Source organism: Anomaloglossus baeobatrachus, chromosome 4 (assembly GCF_048569485.1).
Source record: "Anomaloglossus baeobatrachus isolate aAnoBae1 chromosome 4, aAnoBae1.hap1, whole genome shotgun sequence".
NCBI classification, from domain to species: domain Eukaryota; kingdom Metazoa; phylum Chordata; class Amphibia; order Anura; family Aromobatidae; genus Anomaloglossus; species Anomaloglossus baeobatrachus.
The window spans coordinates 364545991-364565960 of NC_134356.1; the positions used below are offsets into that span (position 1 = coordinate 364545991).

General features: G+C 43.0%; 1 protein-coding gene across 7 annotated transcripts in view; it reads right to left on the reverse strand.

Moving 5' to 3' along the window:
• KIF21A (kinesin family member 21A) overlaps positions 1-19970 on the reverse strand; it is a 239758-nt gene that overhangs the window by 139180 nt on the left and 80608 nt on the right. For all 7 annotated transcript variants that reach the window (XM_075345133.1, XM_075345130.1, XM_075345135.1 and 4 more), the window contains exons 3-8: positions 17109-17291; positions 16722-16871; positions 13470-13604; positions 9812-9979; positions 4568-4683; positions 2528-2723 (exon numbers count right to left, since the gene is read on the reverse strand). In XM_075345133.1, the coding sequence (XP_075201248.1) occupies positions 2528-2723; positions 4568-4683; positions 9812-9979; positions 13470-13604; positions 16722-16871; positions 17109-17291 (948 nt within the window). The remainder of the gene's footprint in view (positions 1-2527; positions 2724-4567; positions 4684-9811; positions 9980-13469; positions 13605-16721; positions 16872-17108; positions 17292-19970) is intronic.

Genomic DNA, 19970 nt, shown 5'->3' on the forward strand with positions numbered 1-19970 from the left:
GTAGTACTCTGGGGTGTATGCCATCCGGGCTCGGAGATTTGTCAACCTTAGTGATTTCGAGGCGGCGGCGTACTTCCTGCTGGGTTAAGCAGGTAATATTCAAGGGTGAATTTATGGTATCACTGGTCATGTCATCTGCCATGGCATTTTCTTGTATAAAAACCGTAGAAAAAAAAAGTCATTCAGCAGGTTGGCTTTACCCTCATCCCCTTCCACCATTTCACCAAGACTATTTTTAAGGGGGCCAACACTATCGCTTTTCAGTTTTTTACTGTTTATGTAGTTAAAGAATATTTTAGGATTATTTTTACTTTCTCTCGCAATGAGTCTCTCTGTCTCAAACTTAGCTAACTTAATTTGCTTTTTACATATTTTATTTAATTTTCTATAATTATATAATGCCTCATCACTACCTACCCTCTTTAATTCTTTTAAGGCTGTTTTTCTTTTATTGCTTCCCTTACAGCTCTATCTTCACATAGGTCACAATAAACGAAGATTTTCAACTCATTATTTGTTTTAAAGAGAACCTGGTTTGGAAGCTGCAGGTTTTCAGAGAAGCTTTACTTTGAAGACGTCGCTCAGGGATTGTGTCTCAGCTACCTAGCCCTAGGTAGGTTCTGAAAAAGTCTCCCTCCCTGCTCCCCGGTGTCTCCCAATGTGCATGCATCGAAAGAGATCCATCAGTCAAAGGGATCATGGTGGGTAGAAGCCGCCAGGGACCTGCCTCAAACTAGTCTTCCAAGTCCCATGGTTCCCAGTCAGACTTTCAAACTATCTTTTCAGAGTAAAACATACACCGCAGCAAAGACACAGCCAGATTGTGATTCATATTGCCCATGGCTTGGCCAGCATGCAACCTTGATGACAGGTCACCTTTAAAGTGGGTGTCCTGTTGTAAATATTATTAGTCCATTGGCTTGCAGGCTTGTAAAATAAATTGAAGTCTGCCGATCCAGTGCTGCCTCTCTGCCATCGCTTTGGTCGATTATTGATCAGCTTCAGCAGTACATCCCATCTAAAAGGCACATGACCACTGCAGTCAGTCACTTGGCTCAACTGCCAGTGCTGTTTACATCAGCAGAGCCACTGAGCCCAGTGATTGTCGGCAGCAGTCATAAGCACTCCAGACAGGACATCACTGCTGCAGCCGTTCCACAAACACCGGCGCAGAGGCTGTGCTGAGCCCCAGAGAGGGCGAGTAAAACCTCAGTTTGTTATTTTAAAACTCTGCAATAATATTTAAAAGGACATCCCCTTCAAATGCTGAAGTATCAACCTAATATTGCTGAGGAGACCCAAGAACCTGCTAAATACAAGCACTAATAAACAAATGCAAAGCAGAGAGTCTGATTGGAGGAAACATTTTTGGCTAAAGAGTAGTGCTGGCTAGACCTGGACTGTAAAAGTCTGGATTTGCGCAGGTTGAAAAAGTACCTGAGCACCGACCCTGGGCCCGGAGTTCTCAGGGAACTTCAGGTAATGATCAGAGTCTAGAAACTCTGGTAAATAAAGAAAAAAAGGAAAAAAGAAAAAGGAGAAGGCGAAAGCAGGCACATTATACTTACAGAATCTCTCGTGCAGCTGTACACTGCTTCCGGGGCACTTATACTACTTCTGGGAACCCTCATTAACCTCATATATATGCACTATTTTCCCCGCACTTCGGCAGTCCCCACATCTCTGGTTGCAGTCAGACGCGCTCCCACCCTGTGTAACAGCGTGTTTGGCTGCTTTCAATCAGAGGAGCTGTGTGTGCATCTTTATTGGTGTAAAAATAAATAAAATAAAAATTGGAGTAGGGTCCCCGCATATTAGGATACCCAGTACAGTAAAGCTGACTGCTACAAGCTCCAGCCCCCAGCCGTGCACTTCTCTTGGCTGTGTATCAAAAACAGAGGGACCACATTCTTTAATTATTTAAATAAATTATTTTTAAAAAAATGCAGTCGCTCTCAATTTTGATACCTAGCCATGATAAAACTGACAGCTCAGAGCTGGTGACTCAGGCTGGAGAGACCAATGCTTATTGGGCCCTCCAGCTTAAAAATAGCAGCCTGCAGCCGCCCAGGATTGTCACATCCATTACATAACACAATCCCGGAACTTTACTAGACTCTTCTCTACTATCCCGATGCAATGGCAATCAGAGTAATAAAGGGTTAGTAACAGCTCACAGCTGCCACTAAGCCCTAGATTAATAATGGAAGGCGTCTATGGGACCCCCCCATTACTAATCTGTAAGTAAAAAGAAATACACAAAAACTGAAAAATTCCTTTATTTTAAATACAATACACACACACACACACACACACACACACACACACACACACACACACACACACACACACACACACACACACACACACCCTCTTTCACCCCTTGATTAACCCCCAAAACACGTTTTGGGGGTTTTTTTGGGGTTTTTTTTTAAACACAGTGGACCTGCCGATCCCCGGGTATCTGCGAGTGCACCCATCACTACTTAAGAGCTACCCAGAAATGTAATGGATTTTCTGAACCTACCGTCTTATACTCCATCAGTTCCATCTGAAGCCTTGTTATTTCATTTCGAAGTGCATTTATCTGCTGACTTGTTCGATCCTGGTTAACCATGACTTTGTTCTTGATATTTCGTGCTCTGTTTGCATATTTAAGAGTGTTCAGCGTCTCCATAAAATCTCTGTCTGAAGGGCTTACACATGCGATCATTACAGTTTGGCTACAAAAAAAAAATGTATTGCTTTTCAAAAATATGCAGAGATGACAAAAGAAAAATTCAATTTAACAAGGGATAAGACGTCAGAGTGTAGACACAGCGAGGGAATGATGAAGAAGTGAGCGGATTGCTTTTAACTGTACAGCATGTCGTGATGCCAATACAGTTTAAAGTGCGATGGCAGGTGGGGAAAGCCGGCGCAGATACCGGGCCCCCTCGGACTTACGGGCCTCATAGTGGCCAGTGGTTTGCTGCCATTGGGGGTAAGCCACTGGTCTGGCCCCTTTCCTCGCAAACTGATCATCACTTCTGTCCATACAATGGCTGCTGGCGGAGAAGCAGTGACTGGATTTGTCCATCTGCCTCCTGCAACAAAAATAACTTTAGTATTGTGAGATGTTTTATATTTGGAGACGGATAGACACATCTGGTCAGTGCTCCTTCACCAGCAGTCATTGTATGGACAGAAGTGATGGCCCATTTGTGAGGAAAGCTGCACTAACAAGAGAAGGTGGCTGACCCTTGCAAGTTAATATTCAATGGAAACTTGGAATAAAGTGTCCACAGAAGTCTTGCATAACTTGCAACAAGACAGTGTTGTCGTGAAGCACTTTTGTGTTTTTTTATACACTCGTAAAGGCTCAAAAAACTAAAGAATTCCCTTAAATTCACAATTGTTGGGACTAAGGGGTACTTTGCACGCTGCGACATCACTAGCCGATGCCAGCGATGCCGAGCGCGATAGCACCCGCCCCCTTCGCACATGCGATATCTTGTGAAAGCTGCCATAGCGAACATTATCGCTACGGCAGCTTCACACGCACATACCTGCCCTGCGACGTCGCTCTGGCCGGCGACCAACCTCCTTCCTAAGGGGGTGGGTCGTGCGGCGTCACAGCGAAGTCACACTGCAGGTGGGCAATAGAAACGGAGTGGCGGAGATGAGCGGGACGTAAACATCCCGCCCACCTCCTTCCTTCCGCATTGGCAGTGGAGGCAGGTAAGGAGATGTTCCTCGCTCCTGCGGCTTCATACACAGCGATGTGTGCTGCCGCAGGAACGAGGAACAACATCGTATCTCCTATTGGTGCGACATTATGAAAATGACCGACGCTACACAGATCACCGATTTACAACGCTTTTGCAATCGTTTATCGGCGCATCTAGGCTTTACACGTTGCGACGTCGTTACCGACGCCGGATGTGCGTCACTTTCGATTTGACCTTGACGATATCGCAGTAGCGATGTCGCAACGTGCCAAGTACCCCTAAGAGTAATAGTCAAGGAAAATAGAAAATCAGGACCAATGATTGGGATAAAATTATAAATTTTATTAACATCTTATCATGAGACAAAATAAAATAAATAGCCTGTAAATGGGAGAAAATTGTACAATAGACAATAGTAAAAAATAGTCAAACGACCAAAGTATGGTCATCTTCTGATAATAATAATAATAATAATAATAATAATAATAATAATAATAATAATAATAATAGCCGGGTTAACCCCCCAATTAATTGAGCTTCCATAATTACAGACTAGGAAAACACAAAGATTATTAATATAAACTCAGATATACAGTAAATACTGAGCAATGAATAAGAAATAGCCAAGAAAGTAAATAAGACAAAGAAGTGCTCTTAAGTAAGCGACCCCATTAGCGCAGACATGGGCTCTAGGTGGCAGTATTATTATTAACTATGTACTCAGGAGTAGTATTAAGTTGAATGAGGTGGGCAGGAGCATAGTGAGGGGACGTGTACTGCGCACCCCATAGATAATACCTAATAAGTGTCCGCAAGAGTGGATACAAAGTAAAAAGATAGGGTATATATAACATTACCTGTTACCACCAAGGGAGTCCTGGAGTAGCCGCGTCAGCTTCGAGTCCCTGTAAGGCACATGTGTGGCTTTTTTACTTTTGTCTCCTAAAGCACTTATCACATTCCCAAGGGCCAGCTTTAAAATCAAAAACATGGCTAGTATTAGGGCATATACACAGATTCAACTTCTACAATTCCATTTACTCACATAGATGCTCTCCCAGGATAATAGCATTTGACATGTTCTTGCCCTATCGTAGCTTATAGAGGGACATAGTTAAAATTAAAATGTTTAGGCAACAATAAAGGGGTTTTCCTGGATAACATTGGATTCATCAGGGTCTGAACATCAGCACCCCCGATTGTGCTAAGTATTTCTTGGATGTAGTCCCATTGTAGTGAATAGGACAAAGCTGCAATTCCCAGACAGCCACTATTAAGCAGACAGCATGCAAGAATACAGAGTAGTATTAACAAAGAAGGGGTTGCAGCACTTAAAGGGAATCTGTCAGCAGGTTTTTGCCACCTAATCTGAGAGCAGAATAATGTAGGATCAGAGATCCGGATACCAGCGGTGTGTCACTTACTGGGCTGCTTAGTGTAGTTTTGATAAAATTACTGGTTAATCAGCAGTAGATTAGCATTAGAGAACTACTTGGCGTGCTGCCAGATAGCCCAGCATATTCATGAGCTCTGTATAACTGCTAGATCTGCAGCAGAGAAAACATTGATGTTGTCAAAATGACAGGAAACAGCTTAGTAAGTGACATTGCTGGAGTCAGGGTCGCTGTCTCTACATGATGCTGCTCTCTGATGTGGGAGCAAAAACCTGGTGACAGATTCCCTTTAACTAAGCTCTATGGACACTACAAAAAGCTGATCACAATGGTGCAGAGGGTCAAACCCTATTAATTAGAAACAGATGGCCTATTGTAAGGCTAAGCCATCTTACGGTGATCTTAGGAAAGGCTTTTAATTAAAGTTCCCTTTAAAAGGATTGTCCACTATACAGACAACCCCTTTTCAGTTCCTATGATTACCCCATTAAAATAATACTTATACTCGACTTTGGTACTGGCTAGTGATATCAGCACTAACCCTCCTAGGGATTGTGTGACTTTATTATATCACGCGGCCCCTGCGGCCAAACAGCACTGGCTTCACGCTCCTGTCCTATGGATGTAATTGACATCAGGAGGCAGTGAGGTAACAGCGGCAGTTCTCACTTCTTCTGGATGTCGGATTTCCGAAGGAGGGGAATGTCACGTGAGCCCCAGGACAGCCAGTGCAGGCACCGCTGAAATGGCACCGACGAGGAGTATAAGTATCTGTATAAATCAAATACTATACTGTAGCAGCATATGGCATCTGATTTATTTTGCACACCCATAGACTTGATTGGACAAGTCTCATCCGACATATAGAAGAAACTAGTGTGTGCTGTGCTTTTTTTTCCCATGAAGATTCTGTCATTGAAAAAATAGATCACTCATCCGCACTGCCCTATTAACAACATTGGTTTCTTCACAGACAGCACGCAGACCAAAAATACAGTCGTGTGACCTTGGTCTTATAGTGAAGATCTACTTTTTACTACTAAAGTAGTATAAAATCATTACACAAGAATACGCGGACAAGGTGAACAGACATAACTAAATAAAATGTTATCTGAAAGCTTTGGAGCCGCAGTTTATAGCCAATCTGTGGATATTATCCTGCGAGTGGTCAGGCATATTTCTCATAGCTCAGTTTTAATCACAGCAAGACTACAAGAATAATAAGCCCAGTAACTCTGATCAGAACCGGAGCCAGAAGACAATGTTGGACAATTTTAGCTCAGATCTTTACAATATAAGTAATGTAATACACATCTTTGGCAAAAATTAAGAGACCACTGCAAAATTGACAGTTTTTCTGATTTTTCTCTTTATAGGTATATTTTTGAGTAAAATGTAAATTGTTCTTTTATCCTATAAACTACTGACAACAGGTCTCCGAATTTCCAAGCAATAAATTTTGTATTTATTTGATGAAAATGAGAAATAGTCAAAACAACAAACAAATGCATTGCTTTCAGACCTCAAATAATGCAAAGAAAACAAGTTTATAATCATTTAGAAACAACAATACTAATGAACTCAGGAAAAGTTCAGAAATCATTATATTTTGTGGAATAACCATGATTTTTAATCACAGCTTTCATGCATCTTGGCAGGCTTTCCACCAGTCTTTCACACTGCTTTTGGGTGACCTTATGCCACTCCTGGTGCAAAAACGTAAGCGGTTCTTCTTTGTTTGATGGCTTGTGGCTATTCATCTTATTCTTGATTACATTACAGAGGTTTTCAATGGGGTTCAGGTCTGGAGATTGGGCGGGCCATGATAGGGTTTTGATGTGGTGGTCCTTCATCCACACATTGATTGACCTAGCTGTGTGTCATGGCACATTGTCCTGCTGGAAAAAACAGTCCTCAGAGTTGGGGAACATTACCTGAGCAGAAGTAAGCAACTGTTTTTCCAGGATAACCTTGTATGCGGCTTGATTTATACATCCTTCGCAAAGTTTAATCTGCCCAATTTCTAGAGCAAGGTAATCTTCTCTAATGAGTTTAATTTTCAGGTTTGCCGAACACCTAATTGTCTAATGTAGACACGGAGAGGCGTACTAGCCACAATGTCTTACACCCACTGTGAAATTTGGTGGAGGATCGGTGATGATCTGGGATGCTTCAGCAAGGGTGGAATTGGGCAGATTTAACTTTGCGAAGAATGTATGAATCAAGCCGCATACAAGGTTATCCTGGAAAAACAGTTGCTTCCTTCTGCTCAGGCAATGTTCCAGTACTCTGAGGACTGTTTTTTCCAGCAGGACAATGCGCCATGCCACACAGCTAGGTCAATCAATGTGTGGATGAAGGACCACCTCATCAAAACCCTGTCATTGCCAGCCCAATCTCCAGACCTGAACCCCACTGAAAAACCTCTGGAATGTAATCAAGAGGAAGATGGATAGTCACAAGCCATCAAAGAACTGCTTAAATTTTTGCACTAGGAGATACATAAGGTCACCCAAAAGCAGTGTGAATGACTAGTGGAAAGCATGCCAAGACGCATGAAAGTTGTGATTAAAAATCATGGTTATTCCACAAAATATTGATTTCTGAACTCTTCCTGAGTTAAAACATTAGTATTGTTTCTTAATGATTATGAACTTGTTTTCTTTGCATTATTTGATGTCTGAAAGCAATGCATTGTTTTTCTTATTTTGACCATTTCTCATTTTCAGTAAATACATACAAAATGTATTGCTTGGAAATTCGGAGACGCGTTGCCAGTAGTTTATAGAATAAAAAACAATTTACATTTTACTCAAAAATCTAATATATAAAGCTGAGTGTATGTGTGTGTACATCCGCTAAAAGGAATCCACACCGTCACATTTACAATCACGAAATTTTGCACAGACGCCTCATGTGACCCAGGGAACGTCACAGACTATGTTTTGACGGGAAAATGTAACCCCGCGCTTTACAGTTACTCTCCAAAATCCTGCCTCCATTAAACTGAGTTGAGGTGGGAGCTATAGGTGTAGTGACCAGAAAAGCCACAACTAATGTGTGTTCTGTATTATCTATGTGATTACATTTGTGACACCTATTCCCCACCTTGGGAGGAGGTAAATTATTTAGCTTTGCGCTGCCCTCTACTGCCTTGCTTTGGTATTGCAATTGATTTGAAAGCAAGGAAGTGGCTGTTGGGGGCGGAGCTTGAGGAGGCAGTTTAAAAAGAAAAACCTGTTAGATGCGGTTGAGTTGCTGTGATGCAGGGGGAAAAAAAAAAAAAAAAAAAGACCTCCATTGAGATATGCGGGGAGTGTAATTATCACACTATTCGGAGCACCCCGTTTCTGCAACAGAATACTGAAAAACGCAGTTAATCCAATTGATAGTGACATCCATCCTCCCAAGGTCGGGATAGGAAAAACGCTTGAACTAGTCCACTGTTTAAGAGATCTCTTTATTGCTATGAAATGACTGTCTATTGGAAATGGAAAAACAACTTTTATTGACTAAAGGTTGGCTACAAGATTTCAGTAAAGTTCCACATTTACATTTTCACAGAATCCTTGGTGTCTGTCTTCCTTCAGCGGCCTTATACCTGGCAGATATCACCACAACTCAGTCTCCTATCTCTGTTATTTTTCTCTTAATAATTTGCCACCTAACCTAGAGATTTGCTGGAGCCATCGGAGACACCGTGACCTGAACATCCTCTGAGGTAGTAGGCCCGACTTCTCACAAGGTGGTGCGGCAAATTACATAGGCTAGTAATAGCAACTGTCAGTGGTTGCTATAGGAACAAAATAAACTGTTAGTATAAGAAGCTTATGTGTGAGGTAATATGTCGGTGGCGATACGGATAGAGAGAGACAGCCGGGCAAAGAGACAGCCGGGCAAAGAGACAGCCGGGCAAAGAGACAGCCGGGCAAAGAGACAGCCGGGCAAAGAGACAGCCGGGCAAAGAGACAGCCGGGCAAAGAGACAGCCGGGCAAAGAGACAGACAAAGACAGATGGGGAAAGAGAGAGACAGACAGACACACACACACATATAGAGACAGACACATAGATGGAGACAGATAGACTGATACAAATACAGACAGAGAGATAGAAACAGACAGACAGAGAGACAGACAAAGAAAGACACAGACAGAGAGACTGACAAACAGCGACACCCAGACAGAGACTGGGAGAGAGACAGAGAGACAGCTACTATCCCGGGCAACGCCCGGGTACTACATTTAGTATACCTATAAAGAGAAAAATCAGAAAAACTGACAATTGTGCAGTGGCCTCTTAATTTTTGCCAGAGCTGTATATGCAAAGTATATATAAAACAAAACTTTAAATGCAAGTGTGTACACCCCAATGGAGCTTTATTTTCAATTTTGGCACCATCCTGTATCCAGCTATATAATGAATTATTTTATTCATTAACCAGTAAAAAGTGTACTTGTGTAGTAAAAACTTATGCCCAACCCATGAGTGGCAAAGGGGCAGCTTTAGTCGGGGTCTGTATTCATTATTTTCAATAAATATGTATATTATTGGTGAATAAACCTCATGCCACCGTTTCAATGTAATGAAACTCACACCACCTTACAGATGTATCTTTTTTTTTTTTTCTATAACAAAGGATTAGTGCATTCAATGGTAGGGAGGCTAGTTATACAGAAGTCTATTGTGAATTAAGCCCTTAATCTTACTAGACCACAGTTGATAGAAATTCCTTCCTTAGCCCGGTCTCCTGTAGCTCCTGTACGTTTAAGTCGCTCTGAGCCAGCCAAATCAACAAAATGGAACTTGGCAGTGAGGGTTTCAAACTCGTTCATTTGTGTGGACTCCGACGTTATCCTATTATCCAAGTCATTCTCCTGGAACCGAAGAGAAAAAAAGCTTAGAAAAAAGATCTTTAAGTAGCAAGAAACACAAATAATAACATTTGCTTACAGATATCGCTAACCAGCATTTCTCCAAAACCAAACTATTGGGCCTGTGCGCACGCTGCATTTTTTTGCTGCAGTTTTGCTACATTTTTTGGTGCAGTTTTTTGCACAAAACTGCATGCATCTCCTTTCCCAGCAAAGTCTATGAGAAATCAGAAGTGCTGAGTGCACGTTGCTTCTTTTTTCCTTGCAGTTTTGGGTGCAGAAAAATGAAGCAGCATGTCACTTTTGTGCATTTTTGCAATTGAATATACTAAATTAAAATGCATGAGCAAAAGCGCACCAAAAAATGTACTGAAAACGCGGCAAAAACACACCGAAAACGCGGCAACACGCACCAAAAAAATGCACCGAAAACGCGGCAAAAACGCACCAAAAATGCATTAAAAATGCACTGCAAACGCATGTGCTTTTTTTGATGAGTTTTTCTGCCCCAAGATTCAGTGTTGAGGTGCAGAAATTTTCTGCAGCGTTGCGCACATAGCCATACAAGCTGTAAAAAGTGTCACAAACAAATGGGGCTTATTAGGCTGCGTTCACACGTTGCGGCTGCAACTGCACTAAAAACGTTGCAATTTTACTATAATTGCGGAAAGAAAAAAAAACTTCTGCTGCATAGACAAGCTATTAGCAATGCAATAATGATGATGAAATAATAAGGATGCAATTTTCCTATAAGTCTGCATGAAAGGAATAGCAAATTCCTCTGGATCATGAAAATTCGGAGCCAAATCAGCAAATTTTAGCTTCAAATTCATTTTCAACAGCACAAATTTAGTAAAGTTCAACTGTTTTATTCTCTGAACTAATTTAGCTGTAGAACAGTTTAATAAACTCCTCAAAATACTCAGTGTGAACATAGCCTTCCAGGTAACGCAGCTAAAATACAGCTACTTGTAATGATCACTGACAATGGTTTTATGTGCAGGTAAGGGAGGACAACTAAGGGGCATCCACTACATCTAAAGGCAAGCCTGGGTCATCAGCAGCACCGGCGGCCTTCTGTACGGTCACTGGGATTCTGTCATTAGATGGCCTTGGGCGAACGCTGTGCTTTTTTGCGCGTTTTTTGGATGCAGTTTTGGTCCCAAAACTGCATGCATTTCCTTCCCCAGCAAAATCTATGAGATTTCAGTTTTTCTCTCCGCTCGTTGCAGCTTATTTTTGGCTGTGTCTTTCTGGTGACCACAAAAATGCAGCATGTCAATTCTTTCTGCGTTTTTGAGCCCATTCAGTCAATAGATTTAACATGAAAAATGCACTGGGAAAAAACGCGATAAAAGAAGGGAATTTTGTTACTTACCGTAAATTCCTTTTCTTCTAGCTCTTATTGGGAGACCCAGACAATTGGGTGTATAGCTACTGCCTCCGGAGGCCACACAAAGTATTACACTAAAAAGTGTAAGGCCCCTCCCCTTCTGGCTATACACCCCCCGTGGAATCACGGGTTCTCCAGTTTTAGTGCCAAAGCAAGAAGGAGGAAAGCCAATAACTGGTTTAAACAAATTAACTCCGAATAACATCGGAGAACTGACAAACCGTTCAACATGAACAACATGTGTACCCGCAAACAAAACCAAAAATCCCGAAGGACAACAGGGCGGGTGCTGGGTCTCCCAATAAGAGCTAGAAGAAAAGGAATTTACGGTAAGTAACAAAATTCCCTTCTTCTTCAGCGCTCTATTGGGAGACCCAGACAATTGGGACGTTCAAAAGCTGTCCCTGGGTGGGTAAAGAAAAACCTCTTGTCAGAGCTGCAAGACAGCGCCCCCCTACTGGGAAGCCACCGCCGCCTGCAGGACTCTTCTACCTAGGCTGGCATCCGCCGAAGCATAGGTATGCACCTGATAATGTTTGGTGAAAGTGTGCAGACTGGACCAGGTAGCTGCCTGGCACACCTGTTGAGCCGTAGCCTGGTGGCGTAATGCCCAGGACGCACCCACGGCTCTGGTTGAATGGGCCTTCAGCCCTGATGGAACCGGAAGTCCAGCCGAACGGTAGGCTTCCAGAATTGGTTCTTTGATCCATCGAGCCAGGGTGGCTTTAGAAGCCTGCAATCCCTTGCGCGGACCAGCAACAAGGACAAAAAGTGCCTCGGAGCGGCGCAAGGGCGCCGTGCGGGAGATGTAGATTCTGATTGCTCTGACCAGATCTAACAAATGCAAATCCTTTTCATACCGGTAAACCGGATGAGGACAGAAAGAAGGTAAGCAAATGTCCTGATTTAGATGGAAATCAGATACTACTTTAGGAAGAAATTCTGGAGTGGGGCGCAAAACCACCTTGTCCTGGTGGACCACCAGGAAAGGAGCCTTGGATGACAGTGCTGCCAGCTCAGACACTCTCCGAAGAGACGTGATCGCCACTAGAAACACCACTTTCTGTGACAGGCGAGAAAAGGAAACCTCTTTCAAAGGCTCGAAAGGCGGCTTCTGTAGAGCAACTAGTACCCTATTCAGATCCCATGGATCTAACGGCCGCCTGTACGGGGGTACAATATGACAAACCCCCTGTAGAAACGTGCGCACCTTAGACAGACGCGCCAGATGCTTCTGAAAAAACACTGATAGTGCCGAGACTTGCCCTTTAAGTGAGCCAAGCGACAAGCCTTTTTCTAACCCCGATTGTAGGAAGGAAAGAAGAGTAGGCAATGCAAATGGCCAGGGAGACACTCCCTGAGCAGAGCACCATGATAAGAAAATCTTCCACGTCCTGTGGTAGATCTTGGCAGACGTGGGCTTCCTAGCCTGCCTCATGGTAGCAACAACTCCTTGAGACAATCCTGCACACGCTAGGATCCAGGATTCAATGGCCACACAGTCAGGTTCAGGGCAGCAGAATTCTGATGGAAAAACGGCCCTTGGGACAGTAAGTCTGGCCGGTCTGGAAGTGACCACGGTCGGCCGACCGTGAGATGCCACAGATCCGGGTACCACGATCTCCTCGGCCAGTCTGGGGCGACGAGTATGACGCGGGTGCAATCGGATCTGATCTTGCGCAACACTCTGGGCAAGAGTGCCAGAGGCGGGAATACATATGGGAGTCGGAACTGCGACCAATCTTGGACCAAGGCGTCTGCCTTCACACACAAAGCTAAAACTGGAGAACCCGTGATTCCACGGGGGGTGTATAGCCAGAAGGGGAGGGGCCTTACACTTTTTAGTGTAATACTTTGTGTGGCCTCCGGAGGCAGTAGCTATACACCCAATTGTCTGGGTCTCCCAATAGAGCGCTGAAGAAAAAAGCAGTACAACGCGGCAAGAAATGGATGCTGAGGGAGCGTTTTTTTAAGACCAAAAACGTGCATCTTTGTGGTCAGCACAAAGACGCAACATGCGCACATAGCTGATGGGTGGATGCTTATTTCATTTATATCTTTGAGACAATACTCAGATTAGAAAAAACAGATTATACATACGGTATCAACTTTGGAACAAACTCGTGTCTGACATAAGTGGACTGTGAATATGGCATGTGAGCGAGAACTTTGCACATTCATTTGCGTGCTGGCAGTAGTTCTGGATAAGGCACCCAACTTCAAACACTGCATCATCTACAAGAACAAGCAAAAAGACGTGTTACCAGCAATGGGGGAGAGCAATCCGGTACAGGGGGATATTGTGCTGCTCACCAAGATATGCCCAAATATTGTACTGCTTTTCACTGAGAAAACTTTATATAAACATGTATCCGACTCAAACAATCTAACAGTTACAATACAAAATTTTATATATTAATAAAAAAAATGTAGAAATTCAAGTTACAAACTACATAAGCAATAATCTTACTCCCATAACTCTTAACTTCTTTGCAGTATTTTTCATATCAAGGTTTTCTGAAAATTGCAGCAAAAGAAAATTGAACAAACTGTTGTTGGGTTTTTTTTTTAACGCCATTATGCAGGGCTTATACATTAAAATTAATAGGATATTTTTCAAGAGGCAATATTCTGTAAATAAGGCTTTGGCATTTTCCATGGACTTTCTGTAGGAAGAAATGGTTACCTTCTACATAGCATTCAGTGAATGACACAGCACATTAGGAGCCGCCAATCCCTTATTATCCACTACTGGCCATTGCTAAAAAACCTGCATGTGTGAAGACAGCCTAAATAAGGAGCTGTTCATAGCAAGATTTTACATTATGCTGGACAGATAAAAAAAAAAAAGAATTTCTGATGTGTCTGCTAGTGTTTTTATTTGCATTCATATAAAAAGGTATATTAATATTGCATACTCCAGTGTACATTTTGACTGCGGTTAGTCAGCACTCTCTTTTTTTTTGCAGTATAGAATAGACTACATTGCTATGCTGCAAAGAAAAAGTATCTTTGACATACCTACATGTACGTATGTGTCTGAGTGACTGTGTCTGAGTGGCTGTGTCTGAGTGGCTGTGTCTGAGTGGCTGTGTCTGAGTGGCTGTGTCTGAGTGGCTGTGTCTGAGTGGCTGTGTCTGAGTGGCTGTGTCTGAGTGGCTGTGTCTGAGTGGCTGTGTCTGAGTGACTGTGTCTGAGTGACTGTGTCTGAGTGACTGTGTCTGAGTGACTGTGTCTGAGTGACTGTGTCTGAGTGACTGTGTCTGAGTGGCTGTGTCTGAGTGGCTGTGTCTGAGTGGCTGTGTCTTGAGTGGCTGTGTCTTGAGTGGCTGTGTCTTGAGTGGCTGTGTCTTGAGTGGCTGTGTCTGAGTGGCTGTGTCTGAGTGGCTGTGTCTGAGTGGCTGTGTCTGAGTGGCTGTGTCTGAGTGGCTGTGTCTGAGTGGCTGTGTCTGAGTGGCTGTGTCTGAGTGGCTGTGTCTGAGTGGCTGTGTCTGAGTGGCTGTGTCTGAGTGGCTGTGTCTGAGTGGCTGTGTCTGAGTGGCTGTGTCTGAGTGGCTGTGTCTGAGTGGCTGTGTCTGAGTGGCTGTGTCTGAGTGACTGTGTCTGAGTGACTGTGTCTGAGTGACTGTGTCTGAGTGACTGTGTCTGAGTGACTGTGTCTGAGTGACTGTGTCTGAGTGACTGTGTCTGAGTGACTGTGTCTGAGTGACTGTGTCTGAGTGACTGTGTCTGAGTGACTGTGTCTGAGTGAGTGCGTCTGAGTGCCTGTGTTTCTGTGTGCCTGTGTGCCTGTGTTACTGTGTTACTGTGTTTCTTTTTTTTTATGTACATTAAAGTCAATGGAAAGTGTTTACAAACACAAAGCAAAGCGTTTAAATGTCAGGCCATGTTTTTTGTTCTGCTTTAGATCATAAAGGCTTATCCTTGTCATAGCACAATAATGCAACAAAAAAAATCAGGCTGCATCTGAAGTGTTCACAAGCTGGGTATAGTGCCATATTATTCACAGCTGGATGCAGAGAAATCTGCAGCAAAGCATTATGTAATAGAGCATCTCCAGCCAGTTCCACTTGATAGCGCAGACCTGCCACCACACCCTATTGATTGCTGCAGTGAAGGGCTGGAATCTCTGCTATGAAGCTCAGCAATAAATCACTCGCCTCTGATTTACAGTGTAGGCTGGAAATACACCAGACTAGATCCAGATTTGTTTTACCACATTGTAGAAGGAAGCATATATACAAAATTTGTTCTTATGGTAAATTCACACTTTAGCAATGCAATTTTTCATAAATTTACACTTAAATGTTAGTGGCCATTCTAAATACTTAGGATGGTTAGTAATGAAAATTAGAAAGGGACCTAATTAGAAACCAAGCGCAGCATTGCAAGTCAGTCCAAGTTATTTTAAGGGCAGATGAGCCTATTTTAGGTCCGAGTGCGATCCGACAAAATATCATATTGCACTGGGACCGGCGTTAGTCTATGGGGCCGTGCACATGTCTGATATTTTCCTCTGAAAGTGTCTCTCCGAGAAAAAAAAAAAAACGATGCATGCCCATGTTTGATCTGATATTTAGGAGTGCCAAATTTGTTTCTACTGTATTTATGGGTTTGGATCCCATTTGTGCACCCCACAAAACAAATAGAAGTGCAGTGGTTATTCTACTACATGATTATCAGACTGATACACTAGAGAAGATAGAGACATTTTTTTGCGCATTTTTTCTTGTCATCCGAGAGAATCGGATCACACTCCGATCAAACTCAGATCAGAGTGCCATTTACATAATTGACGCGATTTTCTCAGATGAGAGAATCTACATCTGGCCTAAGGGTAGGATTCCCCTTGTGTATGACTCCTGCGAGTCTCACATAGGTATCACCCGACATGGCGCACACTCTCCTGACAGGAGCGGGTCGGCTGTATGTATTTCTATGCAGCTGAGGCGCTCCTGCCAGGAGAGTGTGCCGTGCCAGGTGATACCGATGCGAGCCTCGCAGGAGTCATACACAAGGGGAATCCTACCCTAATGAAGAGGATTTGCAGCAATAGAAATCACCCACTGATACATGTGGAGCTTTTTCCCAAAAGCATGAGGGCCTTTATCTGCTGGACAATCCCTTTAAATAAATAATGTCAGTGTGAAGTCTGAAAAAAAAACAAAAGCATTTACACAAAGTAAACTGCAGCAAAACAAACAGTTTGATGAGAATTTTGCCCCAAATTCTGAAAGTAATCTGCTGTCAGTCTTGTGTAATTCCTTTCATTCTTGTTTTCTTTGTGTATGGAAAAAAAAAAAGTAAGTTATCACACCACACTCAGCCACGGACATACACAGAAACACACACCTCTGCCTCAGAGGCCACATTGCGCGTTGTTACTCCAACTGTATAAATGCCACCACTTGAGTCTTCATGAATCTTTATATTAGACTTTTTGTTCCTGGCATCAATGTCCCGCGTGGTATCAAACAAATCAAGCACCTCTTCATTGTAAAGCTAAACACCAAAAGGTAAAAGAAACATATGTATTAATAGAAAGAATGGAAACAAACACATGAAACAGCATAATATGTGTATGCCTGGAGGAATCAAACTTTAGGCATTGTGTGCTTTTACTTCCATTGGAATGAAAAAGTGACAAGAGGCACCAGCCCTAACCATTATTACTACATTATAAATGAACAGTTGCAGTGCAATAGTACGGATAAGTGCAAAGAGATGTAAGAAACAAACCTCCAAGAACTGAGCATTCACTTTAAAGTCCGGTGGTGGGAGACCCTGTTCCACTGCAGCTTGCTTTCTCTCATCGATTCTTCGGAAAAGATGTTTCACAGCTCGGGGGATGATACCTTGCTCTTCCTCGGTTATATTTACGTCAAACCCAGTTCCCATGGTGTACGTCTTACCAGCTCCTGTCTAAATAATACAATGTACAGGACCTTCAGCAGGAAATCAAATAGCAATATATATACCGTATTTTTCGCTTTATAAGACGCACCTGACTATAAGACGCACCCCCAAATTTGGTGAAGGAAAAGAGAATTTTTTTTTAATGTTAAATGGGGTCCATCTTATAATGCCAGTGTTCCTCTAACAAATCATATAGGGTATATGTCCCTCATAGCCCCCCCCATCATAAAATTAGCCCCCCTTAATCTGGATATGGCCCCCTTATATTGAATATAGCCCCTTTGTGCTGGGACACGTCCCCCTGTGCTGCTCATGGCCCCTATAGATGGCACACCTCCCCTGTGTTAGATATGGCCCCCATGTGTGCTGCCCATGGCCACTATAGATGGCACATCCCTGTGTTAGATATACCCCCCATACTGCTGCCCATAATAAAATAAAACACTCTTTCCTTACCTTCTCAGCGCTGTAATCCCTGTCTCCCTCCGTGGGGTTGAGCTCCGGCCTCCTCCACTTCCTGGTTCTTGCTGCCAGTCATGTTATCGGCACGGCAGAGTGATATCATCTCTGCGTGCCTTATCACAGACAGCAGCAGAAGGAGACTGGGAGATCAGCGCTGGAGGTAAGTAAAGCTTTTTTTATTTTACTATGGGCAGCAGTATGGGGGCCATATCTAACACAGGGGGGGGGGGGATCATGTGCGATCAAAGGGAGCACAGGCACATATAATATGCCCCGCTGCCCCAGTCCATCAGCGCGATGTGGTTTCAGCACCACGCTGATGGACAGCAGCTGTGCATATTATATGAGCGGGAGCAGGAGATCTAACGCTGCCGCCCACAGCTTTCACCTGCCCCCAGCACTGCTCCAGAGCGGACCCTAGAGTGTAATATTATATATATATAAAACCGAATATACGGGGGGGTGTAATATATATATATATATATATATATATATATATATATATATATATATATATATATATATATATATATATATATATATATATATATATATATATATATATATATATATATATATAATATACCCCCCCCGTATATTCGGTTTATAAGACGCACCCCCCCTACTCCTCCCCCCCCAAAATTTGGGGGAACAAAAGTGCGTCTTATAAAGCGAAAAATACGGTATGTTTGTATAAGTTGCAGATAACAAATAGAAGTAATGAAAGTCTAAAAAGGACGTTATGAACGGGCACTGTCCACATTTGACAGTTTAGCAACTTGCAGGTCTGACAGAAGATACTACCAACAGAATCGTGAAAAACGGAACTAAAGTGGATAAAAAGCCAGTGTTGTTTTACTCTCAGTAACACATATAGCTTTGTATTCTGAATTTGCATTATGAAAATTAAAGAGATTTAAGGGGGTGGTTAACTGGCATGTCAGGGTCGGAGAGAGCGTGAATACACGTGACGCAGCTCTCGCCTGATCTGTAGTGTCTTCCTCATATCAATGACAGAATAAATTTATTTAGAGGATACATTAGTCTTAAATGCATCTCTTATTCATTTTTGGAAATGTCTGTACACATTCACACATTTTAATATAAATATATATAACATTTTTATGATTTATTATCTCGCCATTTATTCCATGGCGCTTTACATGTGAAAGGGGTATACAGAATAGGGATAAGTATAATATTCATAAACAATACAAAACACAGACTGGTATGGGAGGAGAGAGGACTATGTCCGCGAGGGCTCACAAGGGATAGGTGAGGATACAGTAGGTGAGGGTAGGGCTGGTCGTGCGGCGCTGTATCAGACAGAGGGTTGCGGCAGGTTGTAGGCTTGTCTGAAGAGGTGGGTCTTCAGGTTCCGTTTGAAGTCACTTTTCCTGCCCAGTGTCATGTGACTCAATATTACAAGGTCTCAGGTGTAAATGTGGTGTAGGTGTGTTACATTTGGTGTTATCACTCACACACTCATACTGGTCACTGGAAGTTCAGCATGGCACCTCATGGCAAAGAATTCTCAGAGGATCTGAAAAGGATTGTTGCTCTACATAAAGATGGCCTAGGCTATTAGAAGATTACCAACATTCTGTAACTGAGCTTCAGCATGGTGGCCAAGACCATAGAGCGGTTTAACAAGTTGGGTTGCACTCAAAACACGTCTCACCATGGTTATCTTATCAAAATAGACATATGAGTGCTGCCAGCATTGCTGCAGAGGTTAAAGGGGTAAGGGTCAACCTGTCAGTGCTCAGGCCATACACTGCACACTGCATCAAATTGATCTGCATGGCTGTTGTCCCAGAATGAAGCCTCTTCTAAAAGATGATACACAAGAAAGCCCACAGTTTGCTGAAGACAAGCAGAATAAGAACATGGATTACTGGAACAACGTCCTCTGGTCTGATGAGACCAAAATAAACTTATTTGGTTCAGATGGTGTCAAGCGTGTGTAGAGGCAACCAGGAGAGGAGTACAAAGACAAAGGTGTCTTCCCCACAGTCAAGCATGATGGTGGGAGTGTCATGGTTTGGGGCTGCATGAGTGCTGCTGGCTGGGGGAGCTACAGTTCATTGAGGGAACCATGAAAGCCAATAAGTATTGTGACATACTGAAGCAAAACAGGATCCCCTCCCTTTGGAAACTGGACAGCAGGGCAGTATTTCAACATGATAATGGCCCAAAACACACCTCCAAGACAACCAGTGC